General features: G+C 52.1%; 7 protein-coding genes across 7 annotated transcripts; 3 read left to right on the plus strand and 4 right to left on the minus strand.

Annotated features, from left to right (window-relative positions):
- Positions 1-726: 726 nt before the first annotated feature.
- BDP55DRAFT_683763 (uncharacterized protein) lies at positions 727-1,174 on the minus strand. Its single transcript, XM_060576357.1, has one exon. It carries the CDS (start codon positions 1,112-1,114, stop codon positions 911-913), a length of 204 nt encoding a protein of 67 aa, XP_060422847.1. The 5' UTR covers positions 1,115-1,174; the 3' UTR covers positions 727-910.
- Positions 1,175-3,158: 1,984 nt separating this feature from the next.
- Positions 3,159-3,828, plus strand: BDP55DRAFT_683764 (uncharacterized protein). The gene has a single exon (XM_060576358.1). It carries the CDS (start codon positions 3,175-3,177, stop codon positions 3,631-3,633), a length of 459 nt encoding a protein of 152 aa, XP_060422848.1. The 5' UTR covers positions 3,159-3,174; the 3' UTR covers positions 3,634-3,828.
- A 4,177-nt stretch (positions 3,829-8,005) lies between these two features.
- On the minus strand, positions 8,006-8,338 carry BDP55DRAFT_638188 (uncharacterized protein; the record flags this gene model as incomplete). Its single annotated transcript, XM_060573082.1, has 1 exon — positions 8,006-8,338. The coding sequence occupies one exon, from the start codon at positions 8,336-8,338 to the stop codon at positions 8,006-8,008; it is 333 nt and encodes a 110-aa protein (XP_060422849.1).
- A 1,338-nt stretch (positions 8,339-9,676) lies between these two features.
- BDP55DRAFT_638189 (uncharacterized protein) lies at positions 9,677-11,143 on the plus strand (the record flags this gene model as incomplete). The annotated part of the gene is made up of 1 exon (XM_060573083.1): positions 9,677-11,143. One exon carries the CDS (start codon positions 9,677-9,679, stop codon positions 11,141-11,143), a length of 1,467 nt encoding a protein of 488 aa, XP_060422850.1.
- Positions 11,144-15,390: 4,247 nt separating this feature from the next.
- On the minus strand, positions 15,391-16,276 carry BDP55DRAFT_720967 (uncharacterized protein; the record flags this gene model as incomplete). The annotated part of the gene is made up of 3 exons (XM_060578491.1): positions 15,391-16,071; positions 16,109-16,181; positions 16,256-16,276. 3 exons carry the CDS (start codon positions 16,274-16,276, stop codon positions 15,446-15,448), a joined length of 720 nt encoding a protein of 239 aa, XP_060422851.1. The 3' UTR covers positions 15,391-15,445.
- A 790-nt stretch (positions 16,277-17,066) lies between these two features.
- BDP55DRAFT_565907 (uncharacterized protein) lies at positions 17,067-19,067 on the minus strand (the record flags this gene model as incomplete). The annotated part of the gene is made up of 4 exons (XM_060570465.1): positions 17,067-17,510; positions 17,565-17,639; positions 17,915-18,211; positions 18,846-19,067. Coding segments are annotated over 4 exons (1,038 nt in total), but the record flags the coding sequence as incomplete, so codon positions are not given.
- Positions 19,068-21,709: 2,642 nt separating this feature from the next.
- On the plus strand, positions 21,710-22,751 carry BDP55DRAFT_698609 (uncharacterized protein; the record flags this gene model as incomplete). The annotated part of the gene is made up of 3 exons (XM_060577793.1): positions 21,710-21,956; positions 22,000-22,216; positions 22,526-22,751. 3 exons carry the CDS (start codon positions 21,710-21,712, stop codon positions 22,749-22,751), a joined length of 690 nt encoding a protein of 229 aa, XP_060422853.1.
- Between the last annotated feature and the right edge of the window lie 251 nt (positions 22,752-23,002).

A 23,002-nucleotide genomic window follows, 5' to 3' on the forward strand; every position in this document is an offset into this window, starting at 1 on the left:
ATTGGGTATAGCGTCTCTGAGGAGATGAGATCAGCCAATCAGCAAAGTTGTTGTCTCGCGTCCAAAGACAATCCCGAGAAAGACTGGCCGTGTTGTGTCACTTGTCCACACCCCCATAAATCCCGAGTTTTCGGCCGTCAGGTTCACGTGATGTCAAGCAACATGACAGCTAACTCTTCATCCAGGAGACCACTGGCAGGCTTAACCATTACGAAACTGTCTTGACAGCCCGAAGTCGTCCTTGAGTTAATCTCGTCATCCCGTCTCCTCACGGCTCCGCTTTATGTACACTCTTCAATTCTTATCTCAGGAAGAAAACAGGGTTTAACAGCATTGAGTAGATGCTGCAATAGTGTGATTATTCGATATGTAATTGTATGGTTTATTCTCCCCTTTTTGCCTTTTACTTTAAAGGGGCACAGGCGCAGATGTATACTCTCTCCAATTCGTAGGCTTACAGTACCCCGCTCCGGGTGTCCTTCGATAAGCAACTTTGGGCCAATCGCGTGGATAGTGTGCTGGGAAGTCTGAGACACTCATAACCCCTTCGGACATGCTTTAGTTGCTTATCCTCTTGCATAGATGAGCACATGGCTGGGCCGTCCATTCATCTAGCGCCCTCCAAAAAGTGGTACACTAGAATTCCATGTCTATGTGGAAGATCCCATGTCGCTGGCCGCATGAATCAATCCATCAAATGCCGCATGTAGCTCTGAACTGTAGTCTCCCCTCTGCTCTAAGATGTCTCGAATTTGGATCATCATAGTCGTGATCGAGAATTTGCAGAAACTGGCCGGACGTAGCGAGGATCAACATGGCTTGTTCGTCCGCATATCGGGCAATTACAGGCAGCAGCTTGAGACTTGAGTTACCTCAAACAGTCACCCTGGCACTTGTCTACAAATTTGCGTTAAATCTCGTGCTCAGTATAGATAATCGTCGTACGCAATAGCGCCGCCGACCTTGCGGATTGCGTGTCTATTGTGGCGCCATTTACTATGAGCAAATGGGCCATCTCCGTCAAACCGCCGAGGCTGGCTGACGTGAGCGGGCTGCTGCGATACAAGCCCTCCAGGATCCCAGGGTTGGGATTCGCGCCGGCTTCCAAGACCATGTGAAGAGCTGCGTAGTTGTGGCTGTCAACTGCGTGTAAGACTGTGGTCCGACCACTGCTATCCATCGTGTTTACGCTCGATTGACCTCGAATGAGGAGCTCCATGACATTTATCTGCGCCCTGGCTGTGGCCCAGTCTAATTCTTCTGGGATGGGGGATAGTGGTGGCAGGTCGCTAGCTCAGTCTCGCGCGTATACCGCGGCAGGCGTGCATCCAGAGTAAGCGCCCTCCATCTCACATGCCGTCACGTCGCTCGATGACTCTGTACACTGCAAACACGCTCATTCCTCTTCCCACACTCACGCCTTGCTCCATGATGTTCACCCCTGGGGATGGGGCGGACCACCGGTTCGGGGCGGCATCAGCGACACCCTACCGGTACTTCCACGTCTACGCCTGTGAACGTGCTCTGTGCTACGTGCATACTGGAGGACTCCGTAACGCCTTCTACGCACACCCCTGAACGGCAAGAACGGAGGTGCCAGTGCATGAACCCGCCACTGTCAGAATCCGGGGTGGTGGACCGTGCCCACCTGCATGTCGTTCTATTCGCAGTGGGCAATTAGTGTATTCCAATCCTTCCTGACACCTTCTTTAGACCTCCCACGGTGTATTGTCTATTCACGTCTCGGACCCTTATCATGCCGTTGGCAAGGATTAGCCGGGGATGGAAACCTCCTTCTCGGTCGTCTCTGCGCTGGTGCACGTTACCATGCCGCGCCATTCTTCCATCTGATTGACAGAGTTGATGAAGCAAGACCATGTAAGAACGAATCAGGATTTCGCGCAGGAAAAGCTCTTACCCGGAATGCAATTGATCCCAGAAGCAGCACGGCTCCGTACCCACACACAATCAAGCAGCAAAGCCGTGTAATTTGATTATGCCTATGCATTCCCACGTCCACAGTGTAAGTTCCATCAATTGTGCTACTCGCGTTGAGGACAACGGCGGTTTTTTGTGATTCAAATGCAAGACAAATCCCAGTCTTGTGGTGGGAGTCCTGCACACTTCCCGACAGGGTGCTTTCGGGCCCAACCCGCCGAGCCCCGCGACGGGCTCAGGAGCAGATCGCCCAACTGCACCGGGGCCTCTTTGAACGGCCTCACGGTCGTTCGAGGGCCGCCGTATTACTCTATTGCTTGCTTGCGCGGCGACCTGCAGCAAAGCCCCTGGCACAAGCAGAGCATTCCACCCTTCTATCTACCGCGCATATTCTGCCCGAGACAGATGGCCCAGCCCGGGCGATCTTCCAGCGCATCAGCTCCACCACCTTTCACCCATCGGTAGATTTACGCGGTTGATACCTTGCGAGTCGTTTTATAAGTATGGGGAGTAATCACTCGGCCGCCAAAGATCAAACACGACATCATTGACAAGTCAACCAGCCAGAAGGCAGCACGCGGCAGTCAGCCTGGATGTCTTTCTTTCACAAACTCGCTTTTCTACTTCTCATCAGTCTGAATGGGCTGCCGTATTTTGTATCCGGGTGGGCACAGAAGCTCGCATGGTTCCAGATCAGCTCGATCGTGCTTAAGGCGATACTGTTACAGTCTATCGACGACTCTCAAGAATGGCTCATTTGCAAACTCAAGCCAGTGTTACAAAAATTTGTCTTCGACATCCTATCCGGGGACGAAGTCGATTCTACAAAGCTGATCACGAAAGCCGATGCATTGATCACCGTCATCAGAGTATTCGCAGTCAAACTTCCGTCGGTCGGTGTCACGTTGCTTTTGGTCATCCCGAAAACAACGACGTCAATCCTCGTCTGCATTCTCGTTGCCGCGACTTGGTACTCGATCTTTTTTGAAGCAGCAAGAATGGTTCAAAAGAAGAAATCGAACAGGAAAAATGTGGTGTAGGACGGCACCTAAAGTTTTTCTGAGGAACGAGCTGACGTTCATTAGCTCCGACAGAAAGAGCGATCCGGAGGAGTGCCAGAAAGACTATCTGCTGTCGCTCTCTAGCCTATCTGCGAGGGTTCTCTCATGGAGCCTGATGCGCAACGTCGGCCTTCTCCTTTTTGTGCTCTTCAGCCCGAGCTCCGATCCTGTTTTGATGGCCCGACTCGTCCATCAAGTTGTGGCGCTTGAGAAGGTCATGCTGAAGTTGATACAGAGTTACACAAAGGCGCAAGATCTTTTCGAGGTCTTAGCTAAGAACAAGCTCTCGAGTCAGAGCTTAGACAGGCTGAGGGCCGCAAGCAACCGGTCTCGTGTGTTACTCACCACCGCTCATCGTTCCGTTATGAGCGCTTGTTGCGTCAGGAATTTCCACGGCTGGGCATGGAAGCATCTAGGAAAGCGCCCGTTGCTGCCTGTCACGGATAGGACTTGTCATGGTAGTCGGGTTACGATCTATCGCGCCGTGGTGGGAGGATGGATTGCACAGAAGTTCAAATTGGGATCCCAGACGATTCGCAGATGTTTGCAACGTGTGGCCTTTAGTACGACCGCCCGAGAGACCCGGCCATTGCTAGATGCCAAATTGCCTCGATACGCCGGTGCGGCCGTATGAAAGTGGCTGATGGTGCCTTCCCGGTCAAACCTAGGGTCGACTGAGTTTCCATCATGCAATAATACGAAAGAGTTAGCGTATTTAGCCACCAGAGGCCTGATCTCTGGGGAGGCAGGAGCGAGACTAGGCCATACGATCTTAGGGTCTTCCTTTCTCAGCCGAGACCTCGTACACAGAGGAGTGCACATAAACGACGGTGGTGATTAGTGGAAAACATCCCTCCTGCTCTTCGCGACAGCAAACCACAATATCTGAACTCTGAACCCCGAATCAACTCGAATTCGGCTCTCCACGGTCCATTGAGTTGCTGAATGGCGGGAGTAGGGTTGGAAATTCTCTTCAATTTTGTGGACGACCCTGAAGTCCACGCATAATGAGTCTCATGTGAGCCACGTTTCTGCGCGATTTCGCCTTCAAATAATTTTTGATGCGAAGAGCCATGTTCTGTGCGGTAGATATGCCGAAATATGCAATGCTAAAAGGCATGGCCACATGAACCACCGCGCGATGTATTATAGCTGATACCAGAATGCCTTGCCAGACTCAGACGCTGCAGCGGGCCGTCCCGCCGAAGGCATTCAGGGTACGGACTACCATGAGAGCGAGCTTCCCCACGAGGTGACCTGGCTTGTCTTGACATGTCTGATTACATCTATCCCTCTTGAAATCTTGACGGTGGAAAGGGGGGTTTTGGTAGGTGATCTAGGCCGTTGCAAATGGCCCTTCCACACATTCGTATCCAACGAAGGAATCGTGGATTAGACTCGCCGACTTCCTTCCCCTCACACACGTAACTCGACGTGTAATTATTGAGCTCTGTACCGGCCCTAGGGCTGTTCTGTTGACGTGCAAACCAAGACTCCTGCTCTTTTGCGGCATTCGCAGGGAGCTCAAATGGGCCCGATTTATGCGTGATGATAAACCGCTCGGAGAACGTCTGTGTACCCGAAGCCAAGCGTGTCACCAAAATCACTTCCCATTCCTCGTTCACGTACCATAGGAAAGGTCCTTTGCGTCGAGAAACAGTAACCTTCGCTCGTTAGGAACAGAATACAGCAACGAGGGATGACAATCGTACCTTTGCCTCGGTTTTGGTCTCCATCACTGGCGGGCCTGGCGTGCCCGCGAAGTCTCCTACGGGATGCCCAAGCCAGAGTAAGAAGCCGTCCATTGCAGTCTGGAAAGGTCTCATCCGCAATACCGTAGAATAGTGGAGTCATCAACTTAACTCAATGGGTTCGCAGTTCAGGGGCGGGACAGGTCAGATAAATAATTCGAGCACCGCAATATCAGCAATTTCTGAAAACAGCATTATGATGCCTGATGGATTGAATGTGGCCATGAATAAAGGCTCGTCTTGGCACTCGTCGATCTCGCACAAACTCAAACATGCAGCTGGTCTTGCCAGAAAGACTTTCCTTCACAGCAATGACAGCCCCTGAGGCGCAAGGGCATGGAAGAGGTTTTTCACAAATTTCTTTACGAAGTATCAAGAAACTCTACCTCCTTCACAAGCGCAATAAGTACATCGTTTGCGGATTACCTTGAATCCCACTCGCTTCGGAACTAGTCGATTCGCACTCGACTACACGCCGAGCGTTCCGGAATAGATCGGCCTCCAAGATTCACCAGCTCCTTCATATCGCCGTCGTAAAAGTCCCAAATGCCGGAAAAGTTATTCTTAAACTTATAGAGACACTGGGGTGTTGTTCCTGTTCTGCTTAGCCAAATAACACCTGCAACGATGAACAACTCTTACCGTCTGATCATGCTCTCCCATACAATCGGGGCGGATGGTTTGCATTCACCACAGACTTCGTCGCCGCGGTATTCGAAATGCGTAACGCAAGGCGGGCATCGTCGTTGGGTCCTTGTGTAAACTGGACACCACCGCGAAACAGGGAGTGTGTGATGCACACCTGTAATATACTGCGCGCGGGGGTGAGATTACCCGCGCGTACGCTCGATCGCCCGCAGATTCATCTTCCTAATGATTGGCTCTCGAGTGGTCTCGAGTTTTGGGCCCTCGCATGAAGCTGGGGAATTGAGCGATGGGGCTGACAGACGATCGCTTCCGAACAATGCGAACATGCATGCCTCCCACTGTAGTGGATCACATCCTCGAGCGGTTTTAGCTTGCTGTGCGGTAATCAACAGGAGAGACAAGCAGTGCTGTAGGGCTTCGGGCCGTCTACATCTAAGAGACTACATAGACGTGTGTCCCAGCTCATTGTGGAGCACAGAGCCCTGTCACCACGCAGTGAAGTCGAACAAATCTCGACCAGAAGAGAAACCGGGGGGGACAGGGCTGTTACGAGAGACATCACCCGCTGGATGGCCATTCTTTACGACCGCAGAACAGAAAACGAATGCCTCAAGCTACGACTGCTATTTGGTACAGCGCATCCTACCTGTACGGTGTTCTCGGAGCGAGGCGAGCTGGATTCCCTCAAGCCCACGTCAATCTGCACGGCCGCCATTGGCCTCCATCACATGGTAAGACCAGAGAGAAGACTACACGAGAATGCGGATCACATCATCCGCAAGCCAGAGGCGGGGCGGCGGACATGTTCTCTTGTTAGTCGTCCGGCCGTAAGGCTTGCCTCGCTGGGCTCGCCACTGTAGCCCCTTCGCATCATGTAGTGACGCCAGACGGGCACTACCTTTGCATGGCTAGATCGACCGTATCTCTGTTGCCCCTTTCCGAGAAGTCGCAGCAGCATGTCTCGCGCCCAGGGCGACTCCCACGCCGGGTTTTATTGGAAGCGGAGCCCAGCAGGAATGAACGTCTGGTTGGAATGCGTTGTTCCAAGTTATAACAAACGTTGACTTCTCTATGACGGACTTTGGGGCGTAGGGTCCAGAACGCTCCGGAAGCCCCGGTCTTTCCGTTGTTCCTTTCTCGCAATCCAAGCTGTGGTGTTGCCATCACTCTGATGAGCGAGGAAGGTGCTCCTCAGCTCCGACACCCCCCACTAAGCCGCCGGTCTATCGCACCAGACAACCTTGTCCCTCAAGGGGGTTGGCCATTACGTTGATGAAAGTCCCCTCAGCCTATTCCAGATAGGAGGAAAGTAGCATAAGCGCAGCCAACTCAGGGACGCTAGCACAGGGGTCCTTCCCAGCCTCCAAGTATTGCCAGCGGGGCTGGGCGTGTACCGTTCAAATGTGCGAAGGCCAAGATCGCCACAGGCCCCTGGGTGTAGAGCGTCCATCGGTGGGCCCTCCGAGAAGCGTTTCGGAAAGGGCTCGGCATGGCGGAACCTTACCCACCATCACCCTAGTACACATTTTCATCTTGCTTTTGGCATTGTACATCTGCAGGTGGAATTTCCGGCCCACGGACTGCCTATTGTCCGAAGTAGTCGCCGTACATAGTAGTGTCTAGTATCAGGTATGTGGGGTAGTCATCTGATGGACACGCCCAAGCCAATTAGCAGGTCACGCTAACTATTTTGAGCAAGCTCGGGAAGGTTTGGAGTACCCACACTAATTGTGCCCAAGGCCATAGCTCAGGAAAGAGTCCCAGTGGTGTGCAATTAGCTGGAGTCCCCCCACCAAGAAAGCCCGTTCGAATGTGTGCAAGCCACAGCTACCCCTCCCTTGTTTCCATATGTCATCCTACAGCTTCGGGGAAAGGGTTAGATGGCGTTCGAGACCTGGCGCTATAAAACTTGTGGATACACTGATATCTCCATAGGGGTAGTCTGATCGACTCGGCCAAGCCTTTATCACTACTCCCGGAGGGGTTTACGACCTCAACTTGAAGGGGACGAGCGCGCAGCTCGCCCGTCTTTTTTCAGACTCAATCCATGATGAGCACAGAAGCAATCGTTTCTGTCAGCGACATGCTGGCAGTCTGCGCTCACGACCATTAGCAGGAGACAGTCGGAGTGCATCTAGAGGTGGGAGGAGCTGACGCAGGGGCGCAGGTAGCAAAGATGCTACGTTCCTGTATCTCTCAGATTACCCAGAATCTATCGTCTTTATTCAGACTATATTCTCGTACTTGTGCCTCTCACGAGATTCAGTCTTGGGTTTCTTCGACAATGGAGTTCCTAGAGTGGCCATCTTGCGAAAATTGATACGCGGCCTCGACGGGTGAATACTTGCGGCATCCTCTTGTTTCTCACCGCCCCAGCCTGAAAAATAGATATCCCGAAATTGAACATCTCGCACGTCGAACTCGAAAATCCTAGACTAAACCCTCACGAGCCAAGTCGTGATGACTTTAATATCCTACCCTTGGAATCCTTCCTCAAACTACTTGGAGTTCGTGTAGCACGCCGTGCTGTAATGTGGTCTGCATTGTAATCTGCGTAGCAAGATTAAAGAGTGATCAAGTCTGTTCCGTTCCTGTATCTTACATTTGTCACAGCACTGATGTACGATAATTTGTGTTACTCATTACATTTCGTAAGCGTGACGCTTCGATAGTTCTGGTTCGCCGTCTCGCCAACTTCGCCTCGGGATCAGACTTGAGCCTGGCAAGGAACCGTCTCAATCTTATTCGACCCATGCCTTCACCGAATTCGGACCTGGGTATTACGATGTTCTTATCGAGCTCGATGACCACCTCCACCGTGAATATTTTGATGTAGACGAATGAATGGGTGATTTCCTCCAGCTTGATTTCTGGATATGTTTTGCTTAAGCGAGAGATTTCGACGCGGTTCATTGCTCTGTACTCTTCCAACTCGGACATGGTGACATTGAAATTGATCACTCGATGCATTGCGAACCATGCGAACCACCATGTCTGCCGAGGTCGCCTCGTTTTTTATACTTCATGCAAGCGCAATCCCTCAAAGTAAGCGACCATGCCAGTGGCCCTGCCAACGAGGCTTAGGATTGGTGGAAGCATCATAAGGTCCGCCTCGAACTGGGGTTTTCGATGGTCTGAGCACACCTTACCTCACTTGTGATTGTCACCCTGCCCCTCTTGAGGGGCTGGCCTCGGGATGCATCCCCTTTGGATTGCTGTAACGATCGTCTCACTCTGAGCCGCGATCTGTAGTCTGGCCGCTGCTCTGCGTGGCGAGGTCTCTCTGTTGAACATTGTTCTCAGCACATAATAACGAATAGTCCTCCAAGGATAGGGCAACACCCCGAGGGATGCCGGCGGATAGATTCTCCCCGCCACCACAAAATGGCGCTTGGCATCATAGAGTATTCATCCACATGTGTCACGCTTATTGGACTTCTCGCGACAGCTCCCACCAGTCCCTTATCGGCTTTGAGCTATGGTCCTATCGCTAGTCAGATTGCTTGTATCCACATTTGCATTCAGTACTGCTCTTGAGAGGATCCGGAATTCTTGAGAGTCCCACCCCAGGCTAGACGGCTGGGGGTGGGGCGAACCAGGCTACAGCTTCGCACTCCAGAGGGTGGGATGGTGCTGGCTGGTGGTGTGGGAGTATTCATGAAAGATAGGCCAGCGTGAGACCCATGCCAGGATGAGGAGAAATGCATACTCGTGCATGACACCAGGGCGCATACCTGTCATGCTAACCTTCTCGGGGCAGAGGTCATGACCTCTGCCCGGTATTGTACTAGCGTACGCTGTGCGGCCATGGATTGCATTCTTCCAGCGCTAACTGTTTGGGGGCAGAGGTCATGACCTCTGCCCTAGTAGAGACTAGCCTATCTGGACATGGCCCGTTCCCTGCTCCTGTCGTACGCTATTGTTTGATGATCAAGGCCTTGTTTTCTACCCCCTATGCAGGCCCCAGGTACTGATGATAAAACACACACCCTGCCATCGGTGTAACCACCCTCAATCACTACGCAGAGGGGTTCGATCGGCTCTACTGTGGTACCTGCCACAGCAGTTACTAATGGAGCTGAAAAATCGATCTTCGGGCATGTCCACCCCGCCCTGCTTGGCATAGCAGTCTGCCCGTGCTGGTTTGGCCGACGCGTCTGGTCATCTCACCTAACAGTCCCCCGACTCGGCCTCTGACAGCTGTTGTTCTTCCACCAACACAGTCATCGCCTGCGTACATACTTCCTCAGCCCAGTCGTGCAACACCATTATAGCACAATGAGAGACAGACAAGACAATGCTAGCGTCAGAACACGGCCTGAAGGCTTGCGCAGCAGTGTCAACTATCGCCAACCCGCGTCGGGCGGCAACATATCCAATCGACGTACAGCACTCGCCGTATCCAGCGTTGCAAGCCCTGCCCCGTGGCTGCCTTTCCCTTCGAGGTGTTCCCAACAACAAGGCCCTCAATTTAGGAACTACCGAATTCAAAAGCCCGCAAAAGAAAAAAGAAACCACCTCCAGACCTTCTGCCAGAAAATCCCACGGACTCTCGTGGCTTGGCAAGAAAAGAGGCGCAATCTTCGTATCACCACTGCAGACGACATTCGGACATTTTTCTATGACATCATCTCACCAGACGGCCCGTCATCGTCGACGACACCGGCAGACCTGGACGACGTCAAGAAATACATTACAAGCAAACGTAGGTCCCCAGGCAAAGCCAGTGACCAGCGAGATGCTTGCCTGTCTACGATGCAGGAACTCGTCTTTTTTGGGGAGTGTCTCGTAGCTTCGGTTCTTGATGTCAAGCCGGCCGATGTGCATAAGGCCACCAGGCAGTACTATTCGGATTCCTCATATGAAGAATGGAAAGCACGGCGTTATCGGCGTGCGGCGTTGGTGATTTCCAATTGGATGGGCCAACTATACAAGGATTGCAGTTCTGCCGCCTTTGAGCTATTTCTTCACGGTATGCATCTCGAACTAAGGCCGAAGGAATCACCGCTTACCAGCCGCTTAGTCGGTACTCTGTCCAGCTTCGAGAATTTGGTAAGATCTAATAAGAACAACAATACCTTCCTCAGCGTGGTGCAGCCGCTGATACCAACCGAGCTGTGCGTGAAAGACGCTTCGCCTCATCCGCCTCATCTAACGTTCTACCTACCCTTCCTCGTCTGGGCCAGCATCTTCCTCAACGTAAAGGTAGACTGCTTTGACGAAGTCCGCAGCGCATTCCCGTCGGTCAAATTTGGTCGTTCCGACTTTGTGCAGTGTCTCTTGTTTCTCTCCGAAGGCCGTCCTGAAGTTCCTAGCCTGGTAGACCAACACCGTCCCGCGGCTGCTAATGTCCCATACGACGGAGAGCAGGGGTTTCCGGTGTGGCGCGACAATATCCCTCTCTCTTCCTCGCAAACAGCCGCCTTTGGACATCTCATACACTTCGATGCTGGTATGCCCGCCATCGGCCATGAATTGTGTTTCCCGAATGATGCGCAGGCCACAGGCGATGTAGGCACTGCCGTCGATTGCTACGGCCTCGGCCGACCGGATGGGGGCTCAGCCGGCATCATAGACAATGGATCTGTCGGAGCCGCACTGGCCTGTATTCCGGAGGGTCTCTCCAACCAGTTTCCATGGTACACGGGCGCGTTGGGCAATGGTGCGGCAGTAGATACGGTCCGGGTGGAGATGAACACCGGTTCGGGACAGATAGGCGGCGTCCGGCAGTGTTGCAAATTGTGAGTAGAATGGGCTGCCGGAGTCTTGGCTGAAGTATCTGGCTCTATTGTAATCATGATCATAGTAATGTCACACTTTCGAGGGTGTATTGAAACGCCTTCGCGTAATTGATACCCAAAGCCGGGACCCCATTCTTCATCGCGCGACACATCTTTATGGTTTGCAGGTATGAAATCGACTGTAGTCTCTAGGCCGCCGATCGGAATGAGAATGTCGGTGACGCCCAACGAAGGGTCTGAAGTCGACGAAGACGTGATAGAGCTGCCGGCATTCAACGAGACCGCTCGTCTCGTTGACTGCACGCGACTACACCGAAGGAGTCCTTTCACCGTCGGACCCTAACGGCCATTCCGTCAGCCTTACGTCTTAACGGAGAATGTATCTACTCACACGCTGACCCATTACTAGCTCACACACTTCGCCAAACGGTGGTCGCCAGACGTAAGAGACGCCACGCGCGCCTGACACAACTCCGTGCTCTTCGTGCCGTGGGAGGTGTTTCTCGAAGATTAGAGCCTCTTCTGATTCAATTGCGAGGTTGCTTGCCCCGGGGGTCAGCTTGAAGCGCTCGAAGTTCTTGTCTTCCATCTTGGATTTGCATAGTCCGAGTGGGACGACCTCTTGGGCCGCCTTGTCGGGCGAGGGGCAAGTGACCGGAATTTTCGCGGCATTGATAAGATTGGCGTCAGGCGGACAAATCCATTGTGGGGTCGGAGCGGGGTAACGACCATCCGAGCCTTCTCGGAGGCAGCGGCGGTAAAGATTGGCACATCAATCCCGAAGAGGCAACCGCTGTCGTGTGCACCCCGATCCGAACGAACATCCACATCAGACGCCAGGCCGTCTTTAGGCCAGCAGCGGGCGAATACTGATACGAGAAACGAAGCGTCGTCGAAACATTTAGTGATATGCTTTCGGACGGACTCGTTCATCAAGTCGCGACTATCCGTCAGCGAACTCCCCAGCGATGAGACCTACCGTACGGATCGGAAAGTGGACGCCATGCCTGGCACAGCCGAGGGCAACAGACGTAACCAGGTGTCTTGCCGGAGCCCTCGAATTACATGTCATGTTAATGCTGGTGTCGAAGGTGGATAAGGATGTCTATGGGACACGATTAGGCATGTGCCGACCCCCTGAATATCGTTCTCGTCCGGTTGCGCGAAGAATCAAGAAAGGCACCTTGATGCATTGCCACACGGCTGCTCGCTGAATAACGGTGCTGCCGGCGGTGCCCTGGTGGTCCGCCGTGGTTGGGGAGGCCAGTCGCAGGTCCGCATCCTGGCTGACAAAGAGACGGTGTCCTGGGGGAGGAGGAGGAGGAGGGCAGCTTCGCCGAACGCAGATACACTGGCCCGGCACCGGAAATACGCAGACCACTGCAACTGAGGTCTTCAAAGGAACAGCTTTCAGGCAAGAGGGCCCGGACATGAAGTTACTCGATAGTGATTCGTTGCTAAGGCGCAAGCTATAGGAAATAGACGGAATGGATGCCACCCCAGCAGGTGCTCGTTCAAACCCGATTCTCCTAACCAACGACCAGAGTTTGGTTGCGTATGCGAGAATTCGGGTGGTTCTGTTTCCGACAGGATCTAGAGGCTACTTCCGCAGGCTTTTTTGACCACCGTTACCGTCTCTTCCACCTTCGCAATAACACGAGAGCCTGGTGAACATTAGCAACAGTACCGCGAAGCTCAAGATCGCAAATGTACCTTTGGATTCGTTCATTTCATAATTCAGTGCACACCACATCGCCAGGAATGTCACCAGACGGTGTATTCGTAGATGGATCTGGTTCGGACATATTGCGGTTTTCAAAGATTGAAGCAAAGGGTCAATTGTCTAGGTATGTGGCGTATGTTTTTGTTGGTACAGAACTGAGATGCGAATAGGGCAGCCGTATAGATATTTGCAGATCCAGATGATTAATCGGCCTTTTATATCTTGAGCTTTGTAATGAGAGCATAGGACAATACTCGACACCAAGAAGCCGTCGCCCGCATCACACGGCTCGATGCAATGGGCAGCCGTCAAACCTGGCCGCAGCATATTGCAGGAGGCGTTGTGCCAACCCCTGTAATCCTGTACGCCGCCAGCGTGGGAAGATCGCCCAGCAAGACCATGAGGTCCATGTGTCCCTTCGGGAAAGTGTATTGGTTCGACTCAGGGGCCGTGGAGGAACAGCCGGGGATTGAGGTTGGCCGTTCCGTATGGAGAATGACAGCGCACAACAACGTCGACAGTGCGGCTGGTTTCCATGGGGGCTTTCACAGATACGACCATGACTTGCGTCTGGGTAGCCAACAGCTTTGAATCCTGGATAGTACAGTCGGAGTCAGTCATGACCGTTTGTCGCTTGCTTTGAACACGTCAGTAACATGGCCGAGGCTCGCATTTGAGTCGCTATTCTATTTGACCCAGAATTTTACCGTGTTTCTATACTAAGACAGGCGTCTTTGAAGAGGTCACCTTCTATCTCGCCCGGGTTCGTAGACAATGTGAGCCCAAAGAGCACGTCAATGACTTGAAGCTATCACTATAAACAGAAGTACCTAGGTTGACACCGTGGAACAAAGCAGACCCATGCTTCAAGAACTACCAAGGCCTTGTTTAGCGCGGCGAAGACCTCAGGTAGTTTTTACTACCATCAGCGACGTTGTCCGCCTGTTCTCGCAACTCAAGGACACAGAACATCGACACTCACATGGTTTGCCGGTCTTTGATGTGTATCGCAATGCCGCCCGTGAAGGTAACCGTCCGCTGACTTCGAGCGACTGCGCATACACAGTCGCCAAAACATCCAGCACAATCATTAGCGAGGCCTCTTCATGCCCAGTCTAGAAGTAATCTACAGGGGAAATTGACAATGGGCCTCTCATGCGGCCAGATTGTCATGATATTGAGACTTACCCTATTCAGTGGCGCGCCGCTGATGATGATGCAAGCCGCCCGATGATGGCTACCATATCATCGGAGAAAAGGCGTATTAGGTGTTTGATCAGAGACAGGTGTTGGAATACCACATATTGCTAGTAATTCCATCAATAACGATGGTCATCATTGACAAGCTGAGCTTTGCAACAGCTGGAACATGGACGATATGGCATGGATATTTCATAGTCATGTTTTGGGTATCTTGTAATTTCTGCATCGTTGCATGGCCTTGTCGTCGAATGAAAGCAGCGATAGACACAATATGGCTTTCGCAAGCCACGACAGCATGTATTGGCAGACATCTCCGCGATGCACGCATAATGGGTCTGAATGCTTGCGTTGGTTGGCTTCGAAGACTGTCTGGCTGTTTTGTGCCATAACGGATGCCACATGCTCTGGACGTCTAGATCGGATCGCGGGATGTCAGGACACGGATGCGGGGCCACGAACAGCGAGAAGTAAGAGTCAAATTTATTCTTATATTAGAATACAGTTCTTCCTACCTTCATTGTAGCCTATGCCAACTTGAAACTCTTTGCTCTGCGCGACCAACTAAGCCGAAGATAAACTGCGCTAGTAGCGCCAGTTCCCTGCGTGGCTTGGTGTCACAACGGAAAGCAACCCCGCTCTCTAGTTAGTGGTTGGTTAGTGGTGAGTGGCGATGCACCAAAGACATGGACGGAAGTACGTCTGTTGGACATTACGTATGAAATGCACCTCCAGCACCCCGTTCAACCCCCGCACCGATAGCCGGGTGTTCCCTGCGGTGCTGTCGAGCGAGTTGGAAAGTACTACGTAGAGCAACAGCCATCGTCCTTGGCGCCCGTCTCGTCGCCGCTTGGTGACCGGAAAATCTTGGTTGAATGATGTTGGCTAAGGTGACCGATCGTCGTGTCGGGTATTGTGCCCTGTGCAGCTCACTATCTGCGGGCTGGGGTCCGGTCTGAGACCCCGGAGAGCTGATTACTTCCAAGGTTTATGCAAGGGCCGCCGGCGCTGTCACTAGCCAACCCCAAAAGTCCGTCCTCGGGTACGGATGGTCGTAGCTTGAACGGGTTGCGGACACCAAACGTTTTTCTCACGCCCCTGCTGGAAAGCACCCTGTGGCGTCGTTCGAGCCAGAGGCACCGCACCGTTTTGTTGCGCTGAGCTTGCGCCCTCCCCCAGGGCCCCAGCGGAAGGACGAGTCAGCGCACTGTTGCCCACTAGCCGGATCAGGATGTCGTTCGCGGACCAATCACATCTGCCGCAGCCGACTTCATCGCCTGCTTCTGGGCTATCAGGCTTCAGCTTTTCGCGCTCTCCACCCGCGTTCACCTGGGCATTGTCAATATCGACCTCTCCTTTCTTGCCCATGCCATCCTCTCCTTTCTAGCCCATGCCATCCTCGAGAAGCTCGTCACCTTCCATAAAGACATGGACTTCAAGATCCTCGTCCATAGAGTAGACGCGCACTCCAACAATGGAGATGGCGTTCCAGGGATCAGGCAGATCCTCCTCCTCAGATTCGTAACGCTCGTCATGTCTTTTGGGCGGTCCTGCAGGAGTGAGGCGTGGCTTCCTGACCATGTCATCGTCACTATACAACTCTTCCCAGTCTTCGATGGGCGAGTCAGACGAATCGCCGTCCGAGTCGCAAGACTTCTGCGCTGGTGGTTTGGGAGCAGGGGAAGGGGAAGGGGCAGGTTTGTCTTCAGGCTCATCGTCGGCGTCATCCCGTTTGACTTCATCCTTGGACTCTTTCTTAGGCTCTTGGCTGGACTCCGGCGTGCCTCCGTCCTTGGAGTTTTCCTTGGACTCGTCTGTGCCATCTGACATGTAGTCTCCTGCAGCATCAATCTTGTACTCCTTCTTAGATGCCTCCTCAGCCTCGTCCGCAGCAGCGTCCTTAGGTATGTTTTCGGATGTCGCCTTGTTATTGGCGACCTCAGCCCGGATGGCTTGACCCTCGGGCTTCTCTGTAGAGACTTCTGTTGTCCGATCCGAGAAGGCGAACCCTGTCGATGATGCAGCCCCGTATCACTAGGATATCACCGCCATCGTTTAACACCGTCTGCAGCACCGTGTCTCCAGATGCGTTATGATCTTTGTACTGTTGTACAGAGAACTGGGTGACCAAGGTACTACATCTACTGTTAGTAAGGCCCAACTACTATTTTGCTGTTAATTCGTTGACAACACGTAAGATGTAGAGTGAGACATGGAGTTGGAAGCTGGATTGAATCGTAGCTATCTCGTGACTGAACCTTCAGCGGCGGGGGGAAGCTTTGAAGCTGACAGGTAGTGAGGCAGTCCTTTCTGTTTAGATAATGGCAAGCCGGCAATGAAGATAACAACTTGCAGAGCTTCAATTGACAAGATTGAAGGTAGTCTAATGCATTAGTCTGCCTCCGGGGTGCAGGAATGTGATGTAGACCTTGGCTAGAAACATGCCCAAGAACTCCTAGAGCACCACTGCCTCGCCCAAGTTATATATGTTAGGTTGTGTTTAGTTTATCGCCATGCGCTGTCACACTTAACTCTAAGCTCTTTTCTTGGTTTAGAGAGAACCTAATTAAATGCATGTGTCAACTTGATATCAGGTGTCTGATGGGAGCCACAACAGAGCAACTTGCTGCAGCACCCAAAACATAAAGTACTTTAACAATAAAACGTAACGGATTCTCAATGATAAACTGCTCACCGAAATCGTGCTCATAGTGTGTTCATAGGCCCACCATCAGTTGCTCGCTAAGCGAATTTAAACCTGATGACAAGAACATCGAATGACGAGGGCCGCCTTTCCTCAACAACATCAGACCTTAGCAAAAGTTGGATTCTATTATTCAAAATAGAATACTGTTATCGTGAATGATGCCACAACTCCTCCTTACGCCTCGCTTATGATATCGATATGGATGCGAAACACCTATAAAATCCAATTCAAGCATTGAGTAAACCACAAGATCCCAAAAAATATTGAAAGAATCAGGGAAGCAATGAGAAATAACCGTCATGCCAGTTCCTCAACAATTGGAGTGTTCCTGTTCCCAAGCTCTGCATCATCCGCTCTCTCAGGTTGCCTGTAGGTCAGCCAGAATCTATCTGATAATCGACGTCGAAAATGAAACGTTAGACCACCTCCATTGGAATTCGTTGAAGATGTGTCTGTGGCAAAGCCTTGAGCCACGGCCTCACCAGTTGGTCGCAGCGCGACAGCAGAAGAGTCGCTCGAGTTCTGCGTAGGCTGCACGACTGGCAGCCCTGGACCTGCATCCAACGCATTCTGTACCCTCCGACCCGCCCTTTGGAGCCAGACGATAAGAGCGGCTACAATTGTGATATTGATACCATAGGCGACAAGAAGCGATAGCAGAAATGATTGCCAATTCCTTGTGAATGCGATAATCCCGTCTGCGCTGAAAAGTGCAGTGGTTTGTGGGAAAGCCTGCGTCAGCTACAAGAATTGACAGTCTTAGCCCGCTCGAGATGATCCAATCTGAAGCCTTACAAATGTGCTGAATGCAAGTACTCGAACCTCGTCTCCATCTCTAGGTCTGACTGCAAGAGGTTGGTCATTTCTCAACTCTTACATGATGTGCCAGTAATCAAGTGATAGGCCTGATTCTCCGGTGATCGGAATGTCTTACGTTTCGGAACTTATCCATCTCCACCTGCATACATGCACGAAGCAAACCAAGCTACTAACTATCAGCCAAAGAATTCGAATTGCATAGTCACTCTACTTACAGAAGTTTCAGCGAACCTCTCTTCTGAAACCGGCGAGTGGTTCTGAAGAGCATAAGCCGTGTTAGCGATGTCAATCCTTTATGTAATGCTATCCAAGGTAGGGGGACTCACACTTCTCCTAGAAGATTCACAATGCCGTATAAAGAAGCTGCATCTCCCCTGGTATTTTCCCAGTCGAAAGATAAGCTGGCCAAGCTCATTAAACCTCCCACGGATCTCCGTGAGATATGGGTAGCACTCTGCGGCTTGTCCCGGTTGCCCGTCATTATTGAGAAAGGAGTTAACCTCCGTTGACATGAAAGACGCTCCAATCTTCACTAATCCGTGCAGATCGCTTAGAAGATCTTGAAGAATATCCCTGGACCCCATCATTGTTTTTTCCAAGCTATCGATTAGATACTTACTATGCTGCTGAGTAACAGCAGATTCAGGCGACAGCCTGGACTCATGGAGAAGACGTTTATGTTTCCGGTCCTGGACGTACATTATTAATCGCCATTACTTCGCTTGCCTCTGGGAATGGTGTATCAAGGAAAGGGGTGGAGCGTTGCCATACTTCTCTCTCAATACTTTGGCCCAAGCGGTGGCAAATTGACTCCCATTCATCCTTGATCTTATTGAGACGAATGCCGAAGATACGTAGAAACCAAACTCGCGGATACCAGTAAGGTCTTTTGGCATCATCTTGTCCGCCGCTGCAAGGATCCCACTCGAAACCATCTTCTCTGTCATTGACGTAGCGAGTGACCTGATCGTTGATGCCCTCGTCTTCGTCGAACCAGGTGTCAATTGCGAAGTGGGCTTGCCATCTCCAGTAATCATAGCCGCTAACAAGCACGCCATGTGGCCCGAGTAGATACCGTGAAGCTGGCTCTCTCCATCATTATCTCCGAGAGGCATCAAGTAAGTGAGATTCCTTGATGATCGTAGAGCCTCGCTGTCTGACCTCTTGATCCGTTCGTCCTTGAGAAGACCCTTCGTTATTCGCCAGACTCGAAATGGCAGGTGGAGCTCGAGAGAGAATATCTGAGGACCCTGAGACTAATGGTAGACAAGGAGGACTTGTTAGCACACAGGAAGATGTCTGCAGACGGAAATAGCTAGAACGTACCGTGAATGCGACCCCGATCGAAGTTCTAGAACATAAGTGCTTGTGGAAAAAGTCACCAAGGAGTCTAGCCTGGGATACAGGGGCGGTCTTCACGAGAGCGAGGATACTCCAACAATCAATGTTCGTGAGATAGCTGGAATAGGCATTAGTCTCTTACTCGGGCAGGAACCTTGACGCGCTTGGAAAAATCAATCTCTTACAGCAGGCGGCGTTCAGCATCAAAAGTTTGGACTCCCCCACTGCTAGTAATCTCTTGTGGATTATCGACTTCCTCGCTATTAGCTGTGAGAGGAACCCGATAGCGCTATCGAAAATGTTAGACGATTGCAATTAGTCCACTATGCCATCACAGGTTCGAGACTGACTGGTTGTAATAAGGCTTCAGTGAGTTGGCGAGCAGTCAACGCCCCCAAGCATTTACAAAAATTGACCTGTTCCTCATGGCGCTGACCGTCTATGAGCTAAGCCACTCTCTTTTCACCGTCAGGGGCTTCGATACTGGGAAGGTCGTGAAGGTCCATATTCTGGCAAATATCGAGGATGGGACGCACACGCCCATGGTATCTTACGTCGTCGTCATCGAACCCGAGAAAAAAGCTGGTAGCGTCTCTGGGTGAGTTGAAGTCTTCTTGGCAATTCAACCACGGCTTATTCTCGAAATCCTTCGCTATTGGCCCCCTTTGAGAGAACCACTGGGGCCAATCAAAGCCACTGCGAAGAGCTTGTGAGATCTGGCCAGGGACTACAAGGGCGTCTTCTGATACGGCCGTGTCAGGCGACACGACTATCTACCGGTGGGTTGACATCTCGAGGCCAGGCACAGAGTGAACCTTTATGCAAGCGTTAGATAAAGCGTGCAACACAATCTAAAGGCACGAATTCCTAATAAGTGCATGTATCTTGTCACCAGTACAGCTTCTATAGAACAAAGAGCAGCAGTCTGTTTGGGTATGAGAGAGCTTACGCAACAACTCCAAGCGCCACTATTCCCGAAGTCCCGGTCGCCAAAGTTCGGAATTGGTAAAGGCTCCTTGAACTACTTCAGATGTATAGAGCTTCGGGTTCTGAGTCTGTCCGCAGAAGTTGAAGCTTTCATCGCTACTTAACAATGTAAAAGGGCCCAATGCTTTTAGCCGTAGATGTACAAACTCGCAAACTTTGTATCCTTGTTTTACCTGCGTGCTCCTTCCGACTTTTCCCAGACTCCAGGCAGGTATATCAGGTAGAACGGTGATGATGACACGATTGGTGTTAATGGTCGTGATTATGATGTCTTGTCTGCACTCTCTCGACGCGGCACCTGCTACAACGAGGGTAGCGACAGTTGATACAAGGGTCCACACTCACTTTCATGCCAGACTGGCCACAGTAGCACTAAGTCGCGTCAGATTCGGCGGTCGAGGGCGATAGAACTTGGTGACTCGGCTCAATTAATTCGGAGAAACGTACGCATGTCCACATGAATGCGAACTTCTTTCGAGGGGGAGGCTACAGGAAGACCGAATATGTCAGATTTTGAAAATCAAAGCAGAGGAAAATCTCGCAAGGGGTGGCTTTTATCTACCATAATCTTATGTAGAAAGAAGTCCGGCTTGTTGTCACACTCCGAGAATCGCCGAGTTCGCAGACACTTTCGATAGGTCCTAGGTCAACTTGGTTTTGGGTATCAAGGCATTGAGCAAGGTTGTGAGCGAGTCTCGAGTGGTGGGGAGTGAAGAGATTGGCCCGAGAGGTAGTGGTTGCCTACTCTGAAAGGAGGCGGGTGAGAGAGAGGCGGACAGTACTTCTAAAGGCTGCTCGGAGAAGTGCAAGTAGAACCTAATTGAATGAACACGTCGACTATCGTGAGTCTAGAAGCAGAAGATTACTCGTGAAAGGCTGCACGCTGGCAATGGTCACCATGCTGCCAGTGGCCGCTTCCAAAGTAAAAATTTCCAGCTCCATACCGGCTGCGGAATGATGATGTTCCATAGAAATGCCCGAGAGCTCGTGCGCTACGTACCCAGTTCAGGGAGTCGCAGATAGCAAGGTAGTCTATATGTAGTAGTAATGATGCTTTCGCGAGTATCTCGCATTTGCAGCTCTTAAACATAAAAAGAAAATCCGACCCATAGCGGAGGACTGGCAGCGCGATTGACCACTTCAATCGGGACTCCACTATACAAACGCTGGGGATTTTCAGCTCACTTCTCCCTAATCCCTGTCACGGTCCGTTACAAAGCATTGAAAAGTTCTATGCAAACCCCCTACTTACTTTACTCAAGTATTCGCCGTCGGAACGCGTCGAGATACGTCCGTCCGTGTACAACCATTGGCCCGACCCTCCGTCGCTCCACCCATCGCCCCCCTGCCCGACTTGGAAATCCCGACGCGTTCCCTGGGGCCCCTGGTTGGCCGATACCATCAGTTACGCCCCCACTCGCTGCTTCAGTATCTCTCGTCTTGCAAAAGAAATCTCGACGCGTTCCAAAACCTAGCCACGGTAGCCACCCAACATCATACACTCAAGTGCAGTCGCATTTTTCTTTCAGTCAGTCATCGCACTTGGTGATTAAGAAAGATCACTCGGTATAAGACGCAACTTACCTGGCCACGGTGGCCTCCTATTTTACTCAAGTATTCGCCGTCGGAACGAATCTCGACGCGTTCCAAAACCTCCTATCTCCTGCCTAAATAATTGCATTTTGCTCTAAAAGAGGAAAGCAAGTTGGTCGGCGGCTTTCGCTCTAGCAAGCTGTTTCCAATCTTCTTGGCGAATTAAGAACAGTAATCGCATACTAGTTATACACGGCTACATGGCTCTCTCGTCTCCCCCTACGACCCAGCCTATAACGCCGCACGGCTTAACAGATAAGCAAAGCCGGCGCCTAGAAGCCCTACGACTGCGCTTGAACGAGCCTGAACCGGTCCTCATCTGCCGGCCTTGCGGTTACGCCTTGAAACCGTTCGGGGAGCGGGTGAGCCGTCACCTGGCCGAGAAGCACAACATAAGCAAGTCCCAGCGCCGCGGGCTGAGCGCCCTGGTGAGAACTCTCGGCCTAGGTGATCCGAACGACGTTGCTCGATGGCCTGCCGGCGCACGAAGGCCTGACGGTCACCCGCGGCCACGCTTGTCGCCGCTGCAGCTATCGGACGGCAAGCGCCGACCTGATCTGCCGCCATATCTCGAGGGCACACGGCATCAAGGACTCGCGGAAGGTGGGCGGCTGGCAACGTGACCATATCCATAGCGGCGTCCTCCTCCAGAGCTGGTCACAGAACGGTACGCGGGGCTTTTGGATAGCACGGCCGAGAACGTCGGAGTTGCCGCCACTCGGCGATATGGCTACACTCGGTGCTGGCGATGCATTCCTGCAGGACGCCCCCGCTGCCCAACAGGCCCTGCTTGCCGCGGCGCATCATGCGGAACGAGCCTACCTGGCTGGCAGTCCCTGTGTCACTATCACCGCCACGAGCCAGGCCGATGTGGCTTTCCAGACAGGCTGAATGCGTCGCACCGGCTGGGATCTCATGCTTGATGGTGCCCGCCGCGACTTGCTCGTAAAGATGTCGCAGCTGCCGGCTTTTGGTCGGGATCGCTGGGAGGCCGAGAACGATATGCCCCATGCGAGCTCTCAAGAGGATGAGGCTAGACTGCAGTATATTACGTCGGCCGTGGATGGCGTTTTTGACCGTTGCGAGGACACAATACGCCACACTGATGTCTCCATACGTTGCTGGCTCCGCAGCTCGGAGCCCCACCGCCCGTATAAGGCGCCGTTTGAGCTGGTCGGCCGGCACTCCTCCACATACAAGTACCGCCGATCGGCGAAGAGACTTCTGTGCTTCTGCATCTAAGTTCGGGGGTTTTCTTTTTTCTTTTTTCCCTCTTTTCTTTGGGCAGATTGGGTGTCCAGCCACGTGCCTGCGTGCCTGTGTGGGGGGTTAGGAATAACTTTTTTCAAGGATGGAATGTGCACGGCCATTGGTTTGCGCGCTGCTGGATCCTTACGAGTATTTGCCGATCGGATGAGCGAGACCATGCGCCGCATATCAACTACATTGGACGTCTGCACAGTACTTGTCGTGTACATACGTCCGCGTCAAGC

This window comes from Colletotrichum godetiae (genome assembly GCF_030913485.1).
Source record: "Colletotrichum godetiae strain CBS 193.32 chromosome Unknown BDP55scaffold_79, whole genome shotgun sequence".
Classification (NCBI taxonomy): domain Eukaryota; kingdom Fungi; phylum Ascomycota; class Sordariomycetes; order Glomerellales; family Glomerellaceae; genus Colletotrichum; species Colletotrichum godetiae.